Source organism: Topomyia yanbarensis, chromosome 3 (assembly GCF_030247195.1).
Source record: "Topomyia yanbarensis strain Yona2022 chromosome 3, ASM3024719v1, whole genome shotgun sequence".
In the NCBI taxonomy this organism is placed as follows: domain Eukaryota; kingdom Metazoa; phylum Arthropoda; class Insecta; order Diptera; family Culicidae; genus Topomyia; species Topomyia yanbarensis.
Window position 1 is genome coordinate 324,352,075 of NC_080672.1, and position 16,428 is coordinate 324,368,502.

Sequence of the window (16,428 nt, forward strand, 5' to 3'; positions counted from 1 at the left end):
CATGACAAAGATGAGGGCCAGTCGACACCAGCTGAAATATGCCCGGACAACCTAAAATAATCGTTGAGGGTCTCTTCTCGAAGCACGATTCAACTAACTGGTCACCGACACCGTACGGCGAAGAAGAAGGAGCTCTCACAGCCAAATGACAAGCTATTAATGAAGAGCTCAAAGAAGCGTCGATGTGAGTCAAATCAAAGGGAACCTCCAGTCCGGATGGAATACTAACCGTTGCGCTGAAAGCTACGATCCTGGCATATCTGGACATGTTCAGGATGCTACTGCAGAAGTGTTTAGATGATGGCAATTTCCCCAAAATGTGGAAGGTACAGAAGCTGATGTTGCTGTCAAAGTCAGGGAAGTCACTGGGTCATCCATGCCTCGTATAGGCCAATGCCGCAGCGCTGCGCACAAGAATGAGCCAGATCCTGAAGAGATCCTGAAGAGCGTGAGTTTCGTGGACGACGTGTCACTAACAGTGATGAGTGAGACACTTGAAGAAATGGAGGTGTCGGTGACGGAGACAATAGATGCGATCGAGAGCTGGTTGAACGGAGTCAAGCCGAAAATAGCTCACCACAAGACGGATGTTTTATTAGCCAGCAACTGCAAAGCGGTTAAGCGAAAACAAATCACCGTCGAAGGGCATGTGATTGCATCGAAGCATGCACTGAAGCAATTGGGAGTGATAATCGACGACTGGTTGAGCTTTAACAACCACGTTGAGTACACCCACGAAATGTCACTCTATTATCTAGTGTTTCGTCATCGACACTGCGATATGGGGCTCCTGCTGAACAGGTGTGGGAGTTGCGATTGCGTACCGGAGGAAGTATGCGTTTCCGCCGAGATGATTCCCATCTGCATCACCCTGACAGAGGATATCAAGTGCTACAATCAATGAAACGTCAGAAACGTGAAGAAGATGATGAGAATCGATTCGATGGTGACGTGGCAGTAGGAATGGGACAATAAGGAGAAAGGGAAGTGGACCTAGCACGGAGAGATTACCTTCCACCTGAAACAGCTCCTACCGAGCCACGGCTGCTTCAGGAAGTATCTTCATCGGTACGCAACGTCACCATTGTGCCCGGAGTGTGAGAACTTCGAGGAGACATGCGGTTTTTGAATGTCCAAGGTTTGAAGCGACATGCAGGGTGCTACCTAAAACGAGAGGACCGGACATCAACCTGGATAATGTAGCTTACAGAATGACAAGCGACGTAAAGACGTGGAACGCCGTTATGACCGTCTTACAGCAGCAACGACGTGATGAATATCGAGCAACGGTTTTGGGAAAGCAATCACCGCCAGGGAACTCTCCGCAGGAATAAGCTAGATCCACCGTCGAGTAGATTGCAACAGAGCACCGAGTATGAGTCGTCGAAACACCAGCAAACCGGACGCCACGCATCATCCGGAATCGCCAGACCGACCACAGCACCCCACTAGTTGTTCCGATAGAAAAATAGCGAAAACCAAAGAAGAATCGGTGTTGTGAGAACTTCTTTCGCCAGGGAACTCTCCGTCAACGTAAGCTCGATTCACCGCTGGGGACTATACTGAGCAGACCGCGGTGAGACACAACCAGTTGTGGGTCATCGGGGCACCAGTGAACCGGACGCCCTGCTTCACCGCAAACTCCAAACTGACCTCGGCATCTAGCTGATTGGCTCGGTTTCGGGAGAACTTCTCTCACCGGGGAATTCTTTGTTGGAGTAGGTCAGGTCGATCGTCGGAGACTAGACCGAGTAGTTCGCGAACAAGTCGAGGAGCTGAATGGCTCATCAAGGAAACAGTGCTAAATAGCACAAGAAGACAACTAAAGGGCTTAAAGGAGTTACGGCGTTAAATGGCACCTGTCACGGAGCCAAATGGCTCAAGAAGTTGTGGTACTGAAACCAAAGAAGAATCGGTATCGAGAGAACTTCTTTCGCCGGGGAACTCCCCGTCAACGTACAGTCAGATTTTCCGCCGGAAACTAGACTGCGTAGACCGCGGCGATACACCACAAGTCGTGCCGAGGCTCCAGCAAACAGGACGCCTTACCGGAATCACTGATGTCGGCACCTGGCTGGTTGGTTTGCCTTCGAACTTCTCTCGCTGGGGAACTCTTCTTCGAAGTAGGCTAGTTTCATCGTCAGGGCTAGACCGAGTAGTTCTCGAACAAGTCGAAAGCTCAACGAGGAAGTGGTACTAAATGGCATAAGGGAATTGAAGGGCTCAGTAAATTAGACAGTCTGAAGTTTGCCGCCCAGATTGTCCTCGCAGGGGAAGAGCACTAATAGACCCACAGCTAGCTACTACCATACAGAAATTGCCACGTTGTGTGGATGGTCGAAAACTGGTAGTGTGTCGAGGATGGGTGCTGTAATCCTACTGAAAGAACTAGTTGGATAGGAGTGTGTGCTGTGGACATAAAAAATCTCTTCCCGAAGTAATGCCGGGGAGGAATCAGGTTCCGTGCAAGATTAGTTGTATTAGCGGGTCGGGTAACTACCCAAACCCGTTCCCTGAGTAGTTGGTTTTTGGACATTTTTTTCCTGCTCAGATAGTTTTTGAACATTTTTTCGTATATATACAAAAAATATTCATATCACCACCCCCCGAAAAATTTTCTTCCTACGCCACTGCAAACTGATATTTGGAAAATCGTCTATATAAAAAAACTGAAATATTTGTGCATTTATAGCTTAGCAAGTAGCTGTTGGATTTTAATATTTATATACATTCTGATCAGAAATCCATCCCAAGTTTTTGGCGGAATTGAACACAGGATTCAGATGTGGTCATTCTTAAGATTGCTCTGCAGGCTGTTCCATTTATCCTCAGAAAGGTAAGCTAAAATGATGACTTCAAAAAGCATCGCTCCTAAGACCCAATGAAACCAAAAGCCTCTTTTTTGCAATTTTATCATTGAGAGAATCGAAAGCCCGAAAACGCTCGATCATTTGCACTTCAAATAACAAGTTCATTGCAACTAGAGAACTGCAGCTAACCAGGTCTCTGAGACCCTTTGCCTTTTTGAGGGTAAATGGTTTGAGCAATCTACTGACCTAACAAAGCTCCTCTTGTTTATCGTTCGCCTATGTGTTTGTTTGCAACATTCTGACGGTGTTCATCCATGAAGTCATATTGATGCACTAAAAGAAAGAATGGTTTTGTAAGTTATCCTCTATAATTTAGTCTTACCTGTTCAGCTGTGGAATTTTCTCTTGAAACGGGATGTTTCATAGCTCTTTTCAGTAGTATAATGCTTTAAATACATCATTCGTCTTGCCATGTCGAACGGAAAACGAAATGATACAATTAACCAGACCATGTCAATTCGAATAAGTCAGTTTATTCCGTGTAAATATTCTGGTAGAAGTAAGTATTCATCAGCTGTTAATGCAATATCTATAGCTTCAAAAATCACTAAAATTATATTTTCGATACGTTTACTACAAATTTTTACTTACCTGCCAATCTAATTGTTTGTAAGCAAACAAATGTAATGTTTCATTTCCTTCATCGCATATCACAGTTTATCTGAAAAGTTCCAAAATGAAATATTTCATTCAATTACCATTTTCTTCCCAGCGGTTGTAACTTGTTAAGGTGAATCAAATTTACTTATGGATGAATTTTCATGTTTAGCTAATAAATTTCCGAAACCATTTTGGCGTTAATATGTATCGTGTGGAACGCAGTATGCACAATTTAGTTACCAACTTGGTGTACCACTTAACACTTTACAATTTCGGAAATGAAAAACTAACATCTGCTTCATTTCAGCAGGCAATTCATGCTGAGCGCAGACTTTTGAAACGTTACATGTTTTCAATGCATGTAAAGATTGTGACTAGTTTTCGACCAAAAAACACTTTTTTAGAAATGAAATATTCCAACTAACATCGTGTTTAACCTCAAATCTACAATACCGCTGTATTAACATGGAAACAACTGTGGCACATAAGTAAATTCAATCATTTTTATACTCGTCCCATCTAACACTACCTGTCAAAACAAAAATGGTCTCTCATGCTCTGTCGAGGATTCATTATTGCTCTTCTCCGTTTCTCTTTCTATCTCTCTCTCTCTCTCGCGTCGCAAGAGAGCAAACCGTCTGTTGTTGACATTGCGTCGTTGCTCTGCCAGTACGGCCACCAGGCAGCAGCGTGATGGTAGCAAACTAAAAAACAACAGGAAGACTTTCGGCGAACGTTCTGACAGTTCATTCATCCTTGCTGTTTATAATACGTACAGCACACGTACGGTCGCGGAGAGCCGAAGAGATTTCCGGAGAGTCATCCTTTTGTGCAAGCAAGTGTCGGAGATAGCAAAGGTAGCTATCTGCGCTGCTCGAGAGCGAAATACAAGTGAAAAATTTTGCAAAACATTATCCTTCGCCGAACGACCAACCACTGATGATCGAAGTGTGCCGTTGTCAGGAAGGGACTGTTTTTCTCGGTTCGGAACTGGAAAAGGAAGTTACTTTTTTCCCTTTCCGGGGGCTTGCGGGTGGTGTAATTTTTAGTGAAAAGTGACTGGAAAACTTCCTTTTTGCAAGATTCTATTAGATTTTGTTTTTGAGCTATCGATAAATCTTGTTTAAAAGTGTAACGTGAAGAGTGCTTGTGTGAAAAATGTCTGCTGCCAGCGAGCAGGTAACGAAAATCGGTGTGCAGTGAAAAAGGAGCTCTCAGAATCGTTTTAGAAAGTGACCAAAATTAAAAAGAGATCAAGCTCAGTTTAAACACAGTTTTGTGGTGCGTTTTTACTTCTAGTAGTGGCCTAGGCTGTGCAATGCTAGTAGTGAAAATCGATTTAGTTTCAATGATGAGATGAGCAATAATCCTTGAACGGAGAAGATCCGCTGCAAAACTGGTGAAAATGGAAGGCAGACGATGATGGATCCGCTGGAATAGAACCAGGAAGGGGGCGAAACCACCCACAGCACAGTTCGTGTTCTACGTCGTACCAAGTTTTCCCAAATATTTAATGGCCAAGCGGATTATTTACTAATATATCTATATTGATCTAAAAACCATCTTCGCGGCATGCTCATCCGCGACCGCCTGTGGTTTTCTCACGAAAGACATTGACCCACCCTTTGATAGCCTCTCGTCCTGTGTACAATGGCTTTACCCACTGGGGCAGATGAAAAGTTTTTTTGTATGGTTCTGCTCACACATTCTCTCCAGCGGTTGGTGCTTACACAACACATGGGAAGAAAGGAGTCTTATTATGTATACTATGTGCTATCGGTAGAAGATTCATTGGTCATAATTAGTGCTTAATTCCTATAATGTTTTTACAAGCGAACTTGAAGATATTGAAGTAAATGATCAGGTATTGTGGCAATAAGATTGGAAAAGATGAAACTAATATCAGGGGATTCATTTTTCATGTTGTCATCTACGTAGTCGAGTGATTGATTGTTTTGTGTGTTAAAGAGTGCCTTTGAACTGTGACTTATTTCACCACTTCTGAAGGGAGATGAGATGTCATTTGCAAAGTGGCGTCAATAACCTAACAGCACATACATCCAAGTTTATCGAGCTTGGTTAACAATATCTCATGATTAACAGTGTCAAAAGCCTCTTTAAGATCTGTGTAGATCGTGCCCACCTGGACATTTTTGGAAATTTGACTTAACTGCCAGCGAAGTGATTCTGGAAATAGTTTTTTTCTGTTGCTCTCATTTTCGTACCTTTTCACTGTGTTTAATTAATTAACACCAAAATAAATCCATTTTAATAATTTTGTTTCTAGCGGACCACTTCTTCGTAATAAACTGAATATTTACTTAGTGCATATTCCGATTCTTTTTGCCGTGCATACTCCGTCATATAAGAAGGAATAAGTTTAGTCACTCGCATTTTAATACCACGAGCGCCGTTGGGAATACCGGAGCAAAATGTTTCCAAGTGTAATTCGTAACAGTTTTTGCATTGAAAATGCTTTACTTGACTATATAGGGCTGCGCAAGACTTTCCCTAACTCAGACCTCATCTCGACACCCATAAGCGTCCTACACATTTCATCGCTTGCTATGAAAGTAATGTTTCTGACCGGATTCTTTCATTTCCATAACTGTTTTCTAGTGAACGGCTCCAAACTGTTTAGTTCATTGAAGTGAACCAATTCTTCCGAACAGCTCTTGAGTTCATTTTATTTTGACAAAGCTTGTGTTGATATTAAGAGGAGCTATACAATATAGCGATCCCTGTTCCTCTCGATCTTTCTAAGCCGACATTCCGACCAGCTCTAACAGCTGCATTGAGTCTTCTCTGTCCGCTCTTTCATGAACCGTAGGTTTGAATACGCTCAATTAACACATAGCTCTTTAAGGGACAGCAAAGAGGTACTTTTAGTAATAATAGGGTAAGGTGGGGCAAATCCGACCGTTGGGTAAACGCGACCCCCCTATGTTACCGAAAATCAGAAGTACTACGCGAACTAATATCAATGTTGTCGTATAGAGCATCGAAAATAATCATAATGGTGGTATGACAGCATTTCATTAGTCTACATTGAGATGCTCAAACGACAAAAAGTGTGTTTTTACAACTTTTGATTTGACTTTTGTGCATCATTGAGTACAGGATATTTCTGATTGTTAAAGTGATTGCATAATAAATGTAAGTGGTTTTAAATTCTTTGATTAAAGTCCTACAAAGTGCGTAGAAGAATTTAGTTAAATCTTCTTCATATTTTTTTTAATTGCATCGTAATGAAAAATGACGCGGTGGGGCAAATCCGACCACTAAATATTGGGGTAAATCCGACCGCTTTTTTGCCAAGAAAATTTTTATTTTTCAAATTGAAATACATTTTTATTGTTATTATTTATTATTTGTATGCAAAATGGTTTATAATTACAAACGAAAGACACAAAAACGTGATGATTATAGTATTCGTCGAGCAATTGCTCCGATGCAAATGGGAATATCATTACGTGTACTGCTCGTGATTTTAGCATTCCAAGGTTGACATTGAACTCCATTTGCTTCATGTTACAATTCAATGACACAACTTTCATTGATTGATCATTGAAAAACCATAAAATTTGGATAATATCTGCACTAAATCAACCAAAAACATAGGGGGTCGGGTTTACCCCACCATTTTTGAAAACAGCCAAAATGAACGTTTTTGTAAAACGCTTGTATCACAGGATATTCCCTATATGCTATACACAGAAAGTTGCGCAGGAGTCTAACCTTTAATTTGGTATATAAAACGACTTGATCCGATATAAAATGAGCATTTACCAGCCAAAACCGTTTACTAGGTCGGATTTGCCCCACCTTACTCTAAGCAGTAAGTACTCCTAAGTACTTTTAGGAAACAAGCAGAATGGTAGATAGCAGGCCCGTGCCCAAGGGGAGGGTTTTAGGGGTTCAAACCTCTCCCACGAGGGTTTTGAAGTACTTTTAAAAATTTATCATCTTTCTGTTCAGGGAAAAAAATTATACTGCGAGTCGTTTTGACACATAAAATGTAATTTAAGTTCGATCCAAGGATGCCAGGTCATATTAAGTGAAATCTGTGAACACCCTTTACAACAGTGTGTGCAAATCTGAGTTAAGGAAAACGTACAAATTTGTCGCAAAACAAGAAGTGGCGACCTTTTTACAGTATAGCCCGAGGCAAGAGAAATCTGTGTAGTCTGTGCATTATAACACAAAACTGTGGAAATCTGTGCAGTTTTAAAAATCTGTGCACAACAATGAAAATGTGTGAAACACAGATTACTCTGTGTAACTGGCATCTCTGGTTCAGACACTTTAGAAAATGGCCGTTGGAGAAACCAAGCCAGAAAACTAGCAAGGGTGGCTGGAAAGCGATGTAAATCAAGTTGGTCGGCTTATCTGGATCTACTCACGTTTCGACAAGTTTCGATCTTGGCATCAGTTGTGAGTAGACCAGTTACACAGCAAAGGTCGGTCAGCGGATAGTAAGAAGGAAAAATTATACCGCCAAAGATCTCCCCGTTGGACTTGCTGACAACTAAATGGTTCTCGAAATGGACATCGGCATCGGGAGAAACACCGCCTCCGAAGAACTCTCAGCACCAGCTAGCAGATGAATAGGAACGTGTAGCGCCAAGAAGGATAAGAAACACTGCGAAGATGGTTGTAAAACGGTGTGAATCATTATGGTCGACAACTCCGGATCGGTTTGTATCTCAACAGGTGACGATATTGGCAGCAGACCTGAGTAGGTTAGATATACCACGAAGCTTGGACAGCAAGCAAGAAAAAGCAGTAATAGTACATGAACGATTACCACAAAATAAAAAGAGCAAGAGTACAGTCTCTACTGTTGAGCTGAGGTTCTTTTAACTCTCCGGAAGTCGCGCAAATGGCACAAGCACCCGCTGGTGCCCTAAGACGATTTCGTTAGATTTTCAAAGCAGCGTGGACTCAGTGCACTAGCGCGTTTGCCGGAAGGTTAAAAAGAGTTGTAGATCAACAGCTCACTTTTGTGTACCGTAAATCGGGGTATGATTGATCAAATGAAACTTTTTTCAGTAACGTGCGATGATTCCCTCTAGTAAAATCATCGAAACAAAATACAAACCATATTCTAAACATGTTCAGCATCTATCGGCAACGATTATTTTGCCATTTAATGTACTTTTTATGAATACAAATTCAAATTGAAAATGATACAACTTTCACGCATCGTTTTAATCTGTTCAAACAATTCCTTATATATTATTTATATCTATCAACTTCAACTGAACTAATCACTTTTTTAGAAACCGTATGCAATTTACACAACATTTGGAGCGTTATTTCATATTTCGATACACATATTTTGCTGATCAAAGTTACCCCGAAAACAACGAATGAAAATTTACAACAAATTTATTTTATTTTTATAGTAAAAAACAAAAAAAATACCAAACAATTTAAACGTTTTCAATCTATGGGTACCAGTACTTTTTTTAAAAATGCAAACAGTTGAGGAATTCCACGAAGATCCGTCCGAAAATCTTTAAAATCGTGACCGACCATCTTAGATTCCAATGAAACTTTACACGTTTCACCGTCATGCAAGACTAAATATTTTCCACAGGTAATAAGATTATTTTGACTCAAGAGCAACTTTTCAAAAGGGCGTAAACGTTTCTACGTGTATGAATTTTAATTTTTTTTGTTCGATTACTGTATTCTATACAGCAAAACTATCTGAGAACGAGTTACAGGGAATGAATACTTCTGTCTGAAAAAAATATACACTGAAAAAAATGCTGTCATTTTTCAAAAAAACAAAAATTTATGATAAAAATTTAAATTGCGAAAAAACCTATTTTTTAATTTTTTTATATATATAAAACCTAAAGAGAAAAGAAACATTTTGAATGTGATTGCATGATGGAGAAAAAATTGGTAAAAAAGTTTTCCTAACAATAACTTCGTACATGTTTTTAAATTTCATACTAATAGACATACAAAATTGTAATTCTATTACAGAATATAATTCTAAGCACCATTTAAAATCAAAATGCATTTAACAAAAATCTTCCAAAATGCGATAGTTTTCGAGATATTTGAAATTTTGCTCCTTCAAAAAAATTAATTCGTGTAATTATGCTCTTTTTAAAAGTTATTCGCGTTACCCCACCAAAAATGTCAAAAATTTAATGTTTATCGTTTTAAAGACGTAAAAGCAACTTTTTTAGTGTATTTGGATCCTGGAGAAGCTTTCAATAAAAAAGTTTTCCTAACAACAACTTTTGACATTTTTTTATAATTCTTACTATTTGCAGTCAAAAATACAATTTTCTTTTTGAATATGATTCTAAACGCCATTTTAAATCGAAATGCTCTTAACAAAAAATTTCTAAAATGTAGTAGTTCTCGAGATATTTTAACTTTTGTTTTAACAACACAATTATTTTGTTTTATTACGACCTTTTCATAAGTTAGTCGCGTTTCTCCATCAACAATAATAGGTTTTTCAAAAGGCTCGTAAACTTTTCTGCAACTTTCTCTTTGACATCAAGGCGATATTGTGAAACATTTTAAAGTTACATGAAAACAACCAACTTATGATTCAGCTATATAGTTTAATCAACAGGCCCTATGGTTGAAATATATTTTGGTTGCTTTCATGTAACTTTCAAATGGTTTACAATATCGCCTTGATATCAAAGAGAAAGTTGCAGGAAAGTTTACGGGCCTTTCGAAAAACCTATTATTGTTGATGGAGAAACGCGACTAACTTATGAAAAGGTCGTAATAAAACAAAATAATTGTGTTGTTAAAACAAAAGTTAAAATATCTCGAGAACTACTACATTTTAGAAAATTTTTGTTAAGAGCATTTCGATTTAAAATGACGTTTAGAATCATATTCAAAAAGAAAATTGTATTTTTGACTGCAAATAGTAAGAATTATAAAAAAATGTCAAAAGTTTTTGTTAGGAAAACTTTTTTATTGAAAGCTTCTCCATGATCCAAATACACTAAAAAGGTTGCTTTTACGTCTTTAAAACGATAAACATTAAATTTTTGACATTTCTTAATGTGGTAACGCGAATAACTTTTAAAAAGAGCATAATCACAGGAATTAATTGTTTTTGAAGTAGCAAAATTTCAAATATCTCGAAAACTATCGCATTTTGGAAGATTTTTGTTAAATGCATTTTGATTTTAAATGGTGCTTAGAATTATATTCTGTAAAAAAAATTACAATTTTGTATGTCAATTAGTATGAAATTTAAAAACATGTACGAAGTTATTGTTAGAAAAACTTTTTTACCGATTTTTTCTCCATCATGCAATCACAATCAAAATGTTTCTTTTCTCTTAAGGTTTTTGGTAACAAAATATAAAAAATTTAAAAAAATGGGTTTTTTGCAATTTAAATTTTTATCATAAATTTTTGTTTTTTTTTGAAAAATGACACAACATTTTTTTCAGTGTATTTTTTTTCGGACAGAAGTATTCATTCCCTGTAACTTGTTCTCAGATAGTTTTGCTGTATAAAATACAGTAATCGAATAAAAAAAAATTTTAATTCATAAACGTAGACACGTTTACGCCCTTTTGAAAAATTACTCTTGTATCAAAATATTCCAATTGCCAGAGAATATCATGGAGATTCATACAGCGAACACACCTGCAAAGTTTCGTTCGAATCGACGAATGTCATATTTTGCGGTCTGCCGGTTTCTCATGGAATCCCTCTAATATATCCAGCAAAATCGCTTTCTAATGATGATGACTGTATTAAATAAGACAATATTATAACAAACGCAATTGTAAACAACTATTAGTGTAATCTTAGCTTAAAAATAACCGAAAATAGTAGTGATTCTGTGTATTGGACCAGCTTTAGAAACACCCTTTTTAAACATTTTATTTCAAATTTGAATGATAAAAAAGTTACACTATACGGCAAGATCCGGCAAAGTTGCTGAAACAACATTACAAAACAAGATTCCGGCCATCCGAAAAACATTCAATCTCTTCCGATCTTTTCCGATTCACAAATTCCAATTTGAAAATATTGATATTTCCATTAATTTGAGGTACGCCAAAATGCTGTAGGGCAAAATACTATTTTTGGCAAAATGTATATCTATGAATATGTGCTCAGGTATCCCTTTTCTTCTCCCTTTTCCACTGACCAACTGTTCATGCATCGGGAAAAACTAATGTGTTCACAAAGATTTTTAGTTCATATTAAGGCATAATAACAGCAATAGCCGCAATAAATAGTTTTGATCAGGATCCGACCCCAGTTACTCCTCTGTGTGCTGCGTCAAAAATTGCAAAATCTGTACTAGCCTGTGTCTTATAACAGAAAACTGGAATCTGTGCAATAATACAGAAAACTGTGGCAATATGTGCATTGTGAGAAATCTGTGCGGCGTATTGAAAATCGGTGAAACACAGATTAATCTGTGCACCTGGCATCCCTGATCACGAATACATTGAAATATAACATTCAGCCACCATGTATACAATGATTAGACAATGCCATGAAAAGCTTTTGCTGCATGAAGCTTTTCACTTCAAACTTAAATTGCCCTAATGTATGACATATTTTTCTCATATTATATTCTTGACGTGTTCGCTAAATTTGTTGGGGTTATATAATAACGAAGACTACATATTAAGAAAACTGATATCTCTTTCCTTCCCCCATACAAACGAGAAGCGACAGAGGTTACAGCGCCTCTATTGAAGGAAGGTAGGACGCTTAATGTAAAAGTGTATATGTGTGTGTGCATCACTATGGGAAGTACCACCTTTACCCGTAAGTGGCGTTGTTGTTACTGTCTCCAGATTCTGGACAGAGTTGCCAGTCTTCTTGATATGCAGTCTTCGATAATAAGTATGATGGCCATGGGAAAACCTAACAATACTGATGGAAGCCTATCACAGGTTGTTACAATTACATACATACAAGGAACGTGACATTTGAGTTAATATATTATGCAGAGTATACTGTAGTTGTTTCGGTGGCCTAGGCTGATGTCTTATGCCAATAGGCAATCCTCAGAAACAAATCAAATCCACTAATATATTATTCCTGTGGAACACAAATTACAAAAACCAGCTTCTGCATTTTTGTATCACAGCAATTAAATCTTCATTCTATGAAATTTCTCACTATTCGACCATTAGTTCAGTGCTACGCCACCCGAAAATACTTATTTCGTTCATCTTCAGACGCACACATATTCTCGAATTGTCATGATATTACATGTCGTAATATTCAAACATTTCCGTGTTCTACTTTATCTCTTTCGTCGAAAGCAATGTTCATTAAATCCACATGGCGACAATCAAATAAATAATGATTTTTCTAATTGAAAAGTTTTCACACGCGAGGCAAAGCAACATTTTACATGCGTCATTGAGCAAGCGAACCATATCTATGCAATGGAAGTTGTCTATTAAAAATGGGTTAAATCGAAAAGTTGGCGAAAAAAGGATTTGCCTTTTCCAAGTAAAGCAGTCAAAGGACGCTATGGATTTGCATTATTGACATTATTGAGATAAAACGCTATACTGGGGATGTAATTGTTTCAGTTCTAGTTCCACATTGAAACACAACCTTATAAAAACGGGTATAGAACATACACTAAGTTCATTGTATTATATTCAAACTTAAGCTGACCAACTCTGTCGAAAAAATCCGTACACCATACGAACAATCTACCTGACTGTGGTGAGCGATTACGCTTCGTTGCTGCAAGGTGTCCGGATTTATTCTTCAGAGTTGGTCAGCTTATTCAAACTGGATACGGTTTAATTCAAAAACCGTAACACTATAATTTAAAACACAATTTTATTTGTTTAACCATTAATCTATTAAGAAATACTTAATCTAGTTCATTAGTACATGATTGAAAATTTTCTTGGAAAATGTGATTTAACATTTCGGGGAAGAACTTAATATTTCTTTCGTTGAGCGTAACCAATCTATCTTGATAAATGGATTAGCCTAATAGTCCAATTTTTTCGATTGATCGATTAATAGTAAATGGATTATTTATCACATAGTTGTTAATTACATTCGAATAATGCCAAGAGTTTAAAAGTGAAGCAGAGAGTGTGGTGTTGTATTTGGTTTTAGAATATTGTTAGTATCAAGGAACCATAAATTATTACGTTTTAACGAGGATGGTATTTCGCGAATTGTAATGTACGGAAGCAGCAGAGTAAGCTAGAATGAGACGCATCATTACGTAGACTATATAGTCACCAGTCCTCAGATGATTAGGTAATCTTGATGGATTAAAATTCATTCGCGAATAATATTGCATAGTCTTTAAAAAAATACATTTTCCATGTCTCCGTGATCGTGTCCTGTACACAACTCTGTTCGTCAAAAACTTGACATCCTTGAAAAGATTGTAAAACAGAACCTATCTGAGTTTTAAAGAAATACGTGATTTGGCGGGCAATTTGCTCGTGTGAGAAGCTGAAAAACCCGTCCGTAGAACCCGGAAGAACCAATAGGCAGGAATACTTGATGAATTCCTTAAACGGCGTCTTCTTCCACTTCACAGGTCCCACAATGGCCATATGCTTTTATGTCCGTCTCGTGCCATCACTCGAAAATGTTGTGGAGTAGTACAAAACTAAGAAGGTAAATTTCGTGCCAAAGAATCTTAATGCATCTCTTAATTCCACCAATCAACTGTTTGCGATTCGTGGCTCTCCGTTTATTTTTATATAAAGGGCGAACACGAAATTATTGCGACACATTCAACAGGGCATAACTTTTTTACCATTGGGTAAAAATCAACCAAATTTTGCACACTTTCTCATTGATGTGTATTGTTTACATGCTGTCAAATTCGAAGTCGTGTTTTTCGATTCAACGAAAATGGAGGTGAACCAACGCGAGTCGAGAGAACAAATTCGTTCCAAACAACTGGAATTTCCTGACCTGTCGAACCGGCAGTTGAGAAAAATGTTGAACATTCACCATTCAACCGTCTCCAGAGTGTTGAAGCGGCTCCAGGAGCGGTTGACATTGGACCACGGCAAAGGAGCTGGAAGAAAACCGGGACCGGAGAACAAAACGAGGGAGGGAAAGGTGAAGCGGATGATTAAAGCAAATCCCAACGTCTCAAGCCATGATTTGGCTAAAAAGATCGGCATGTCGCAGAGCTACGTCCAGAATGCAAAGAAGAGAGCTGGACTACATACATACAAGGTACAGAAGTAGCAACAATCGACGGCTAAAACTCAGGCACGGAAGCTCTACGAGAAGGTGCTGACAAAATATGGCTGCTGTGTGATGGACGACGAAACGTATATAAAAGCCGATTTTAAGCAAATTCCGAGGTTGGAGATTTTCACCGGCAAGAGCAAGTTCTATGGGGACGACAAATTTAAGAAGAAGAAAATGTCGAAGTTCGCCTCCAAATATCTCATTTGGCATGCCATCTGCTCTTGCGGACTGAGGAGTGAACCTTTCGTGACAAAGGGCACAGTAAATGGCGAGATCTACAAATCTGAGTGCCTCGAAAAGCGCCTTTTGCCGTTCTTGCAGCAGCACGACGAAGCTCCGCTATTTTGGCCAGATTTGGCATCATGCCACTATTCTAAAAGTGTCCTGGAGTGGTATGAGGCCAATTCTGCCCATTTTGTTCCAAAGGACATGAATCCGCCAAACTGTCCGGAGCTGCGCCCGGTGGAGCAGTACTGGGCAATGATGAAGCGGGAACTTCGGAAGAGCAAGAAGACAGTCAAAGACGAGAAGGACATGTTAAGAAAATGGAAAAAACTAAGAAACTTGTACCGGATGACACTGTAAAGACTTTGATGGAGGGCATCAAGTGAAAATGCGTTCAATTTTACACTCAAGGCTCCATCGATTAACTTTTCTTTTGATTTTTGAAGTAAATATATGTATAAAACTACCCTAAAATTGTGGTTTGATTTTAAACATTATAAGAAAATTGGCATGACATTTTCGGTGTCGCAATAATTTCGTGTTCGCCCTTTACCAACGAGCTCAAAACCAGAAAAAATCTTTGATTAGGCGACACTGAGGCAGATTAGTCGGGTTTTGGTTTTTGGGTACAAATGGGATCGATTGGAACGATTGTGTTTTTGACCTAAATGCGATGAAGCCTTATACAGCCAAAACACCTGTATGTTTTTGTAAAAACGGGTTCAAAATATTTTTAAACATTCGTTCTGGTACACATCTTTGATCGATAGCCAAACCAGAGGGTTTGAACTAAGGCTTAGAACTATTACTACATTTCCTGTTCAATTTTTTTAAGCTTATATTTTATATTTTTTAGCTTTTTAACGACATTCAATTAGCTAGAGATTACTTAGTAAAAGTTATGAAAATTTTAGAGCCATAGTACTCAAGTGAGCGCAAGGATGTAAAATTTACAGATCGGAAAATCAGAAGTGGCAGGGTCATTAGAAACAGGTTTATAATCTTGCGGACTAATCTTTTGTCTTCTGTTGGCACGAGTCGAGCTTAAGGTTGAGCAGAGAAAGCGCAAAAATCGAAATCGAAAAAAGCAGTTTTTTCCACACCGTGTGTTAGATTTCATAAAAATCAATCAGCATAACTGTAACAACATTCAACATAAGCTGCATGATTGATTTTTATGAAGATCTAACACACGGTGTGGAAAAAGTTGCTTTTTTCGTTTTATATTTTTGCCCATTCTCTGTCCAACCTTAAGCAGTGTTACTACTAATCACTCAAGTCTACCAACATGTCTCACAGCAATGGCAAACTTGCATATTTTATGTTCGAAGATGCAGTAGAACTATCGTTGGAGTAGTATCAGTAGTATCATTTTCGGGAATGCATGTCTTCGAAAGAGGGAAGTAACTTTCGTTGTTCAAAACAAAATATTTACCGGAGAAATGCAGAGTCGAACTCTGTTGCTCAGTGTAGTCCGGGGCTCTTGTCTTCTTGCGGCACTTTATTC

General features: G+C 38.3%; 1 protein-coding gene and 1 long non-coding RNA gene across 5 annotated transcripts in view; one reads left to right on the forward strand and one right to left on the reverse strand.

Moving 5' to 3' along the window:
• Window positions 1-2,686: 2,686 nt before the first annotated feature.
• LOC131690325 (uncharacterized) lies at window positions 2,687-3,531 on the reverse strand. The gene is made up of 3 exons (XR_009305566.1): window positions 3,462-3,531; window positions 3,193-3,405; window positions 2,687-3,143 (listed from the first exon to the last, which is right to left on the reverse strand). It is a non-coding gene; the product is annotated as an uncharacterized LOC131690325 (long non-coding RNA).
• Window positions 3,532-4,175: 644 nt separating this feature from the next.
• LOC131690776 (tight junction-associated protein 1) overlaps window positions 4,176-16,428 on the forward strand; it is a 151,020-nt gene continuing 138,767 nt past the window's right edge. For 2 of the 4 annotated variants that reach the window (XM_058976776.1, XM_058976780.1), the window contains exon 1: window positions 4,180-4,649. In XM_058976776.1, coding sequence (XP_058832759.1) covers window positions 4,629-4,649 — 21 coding nt within the window. In that variant the 5' untranslated portion in view covers window positions 4,180-4,628. Of the gene's footprint in view, window positions 4,752-16,428 lie in introns of all 4 variants that reach the window. The other 2 variants (XM_058976779.1, XM_058976777.1) reach the window with 2 other exon arrangements.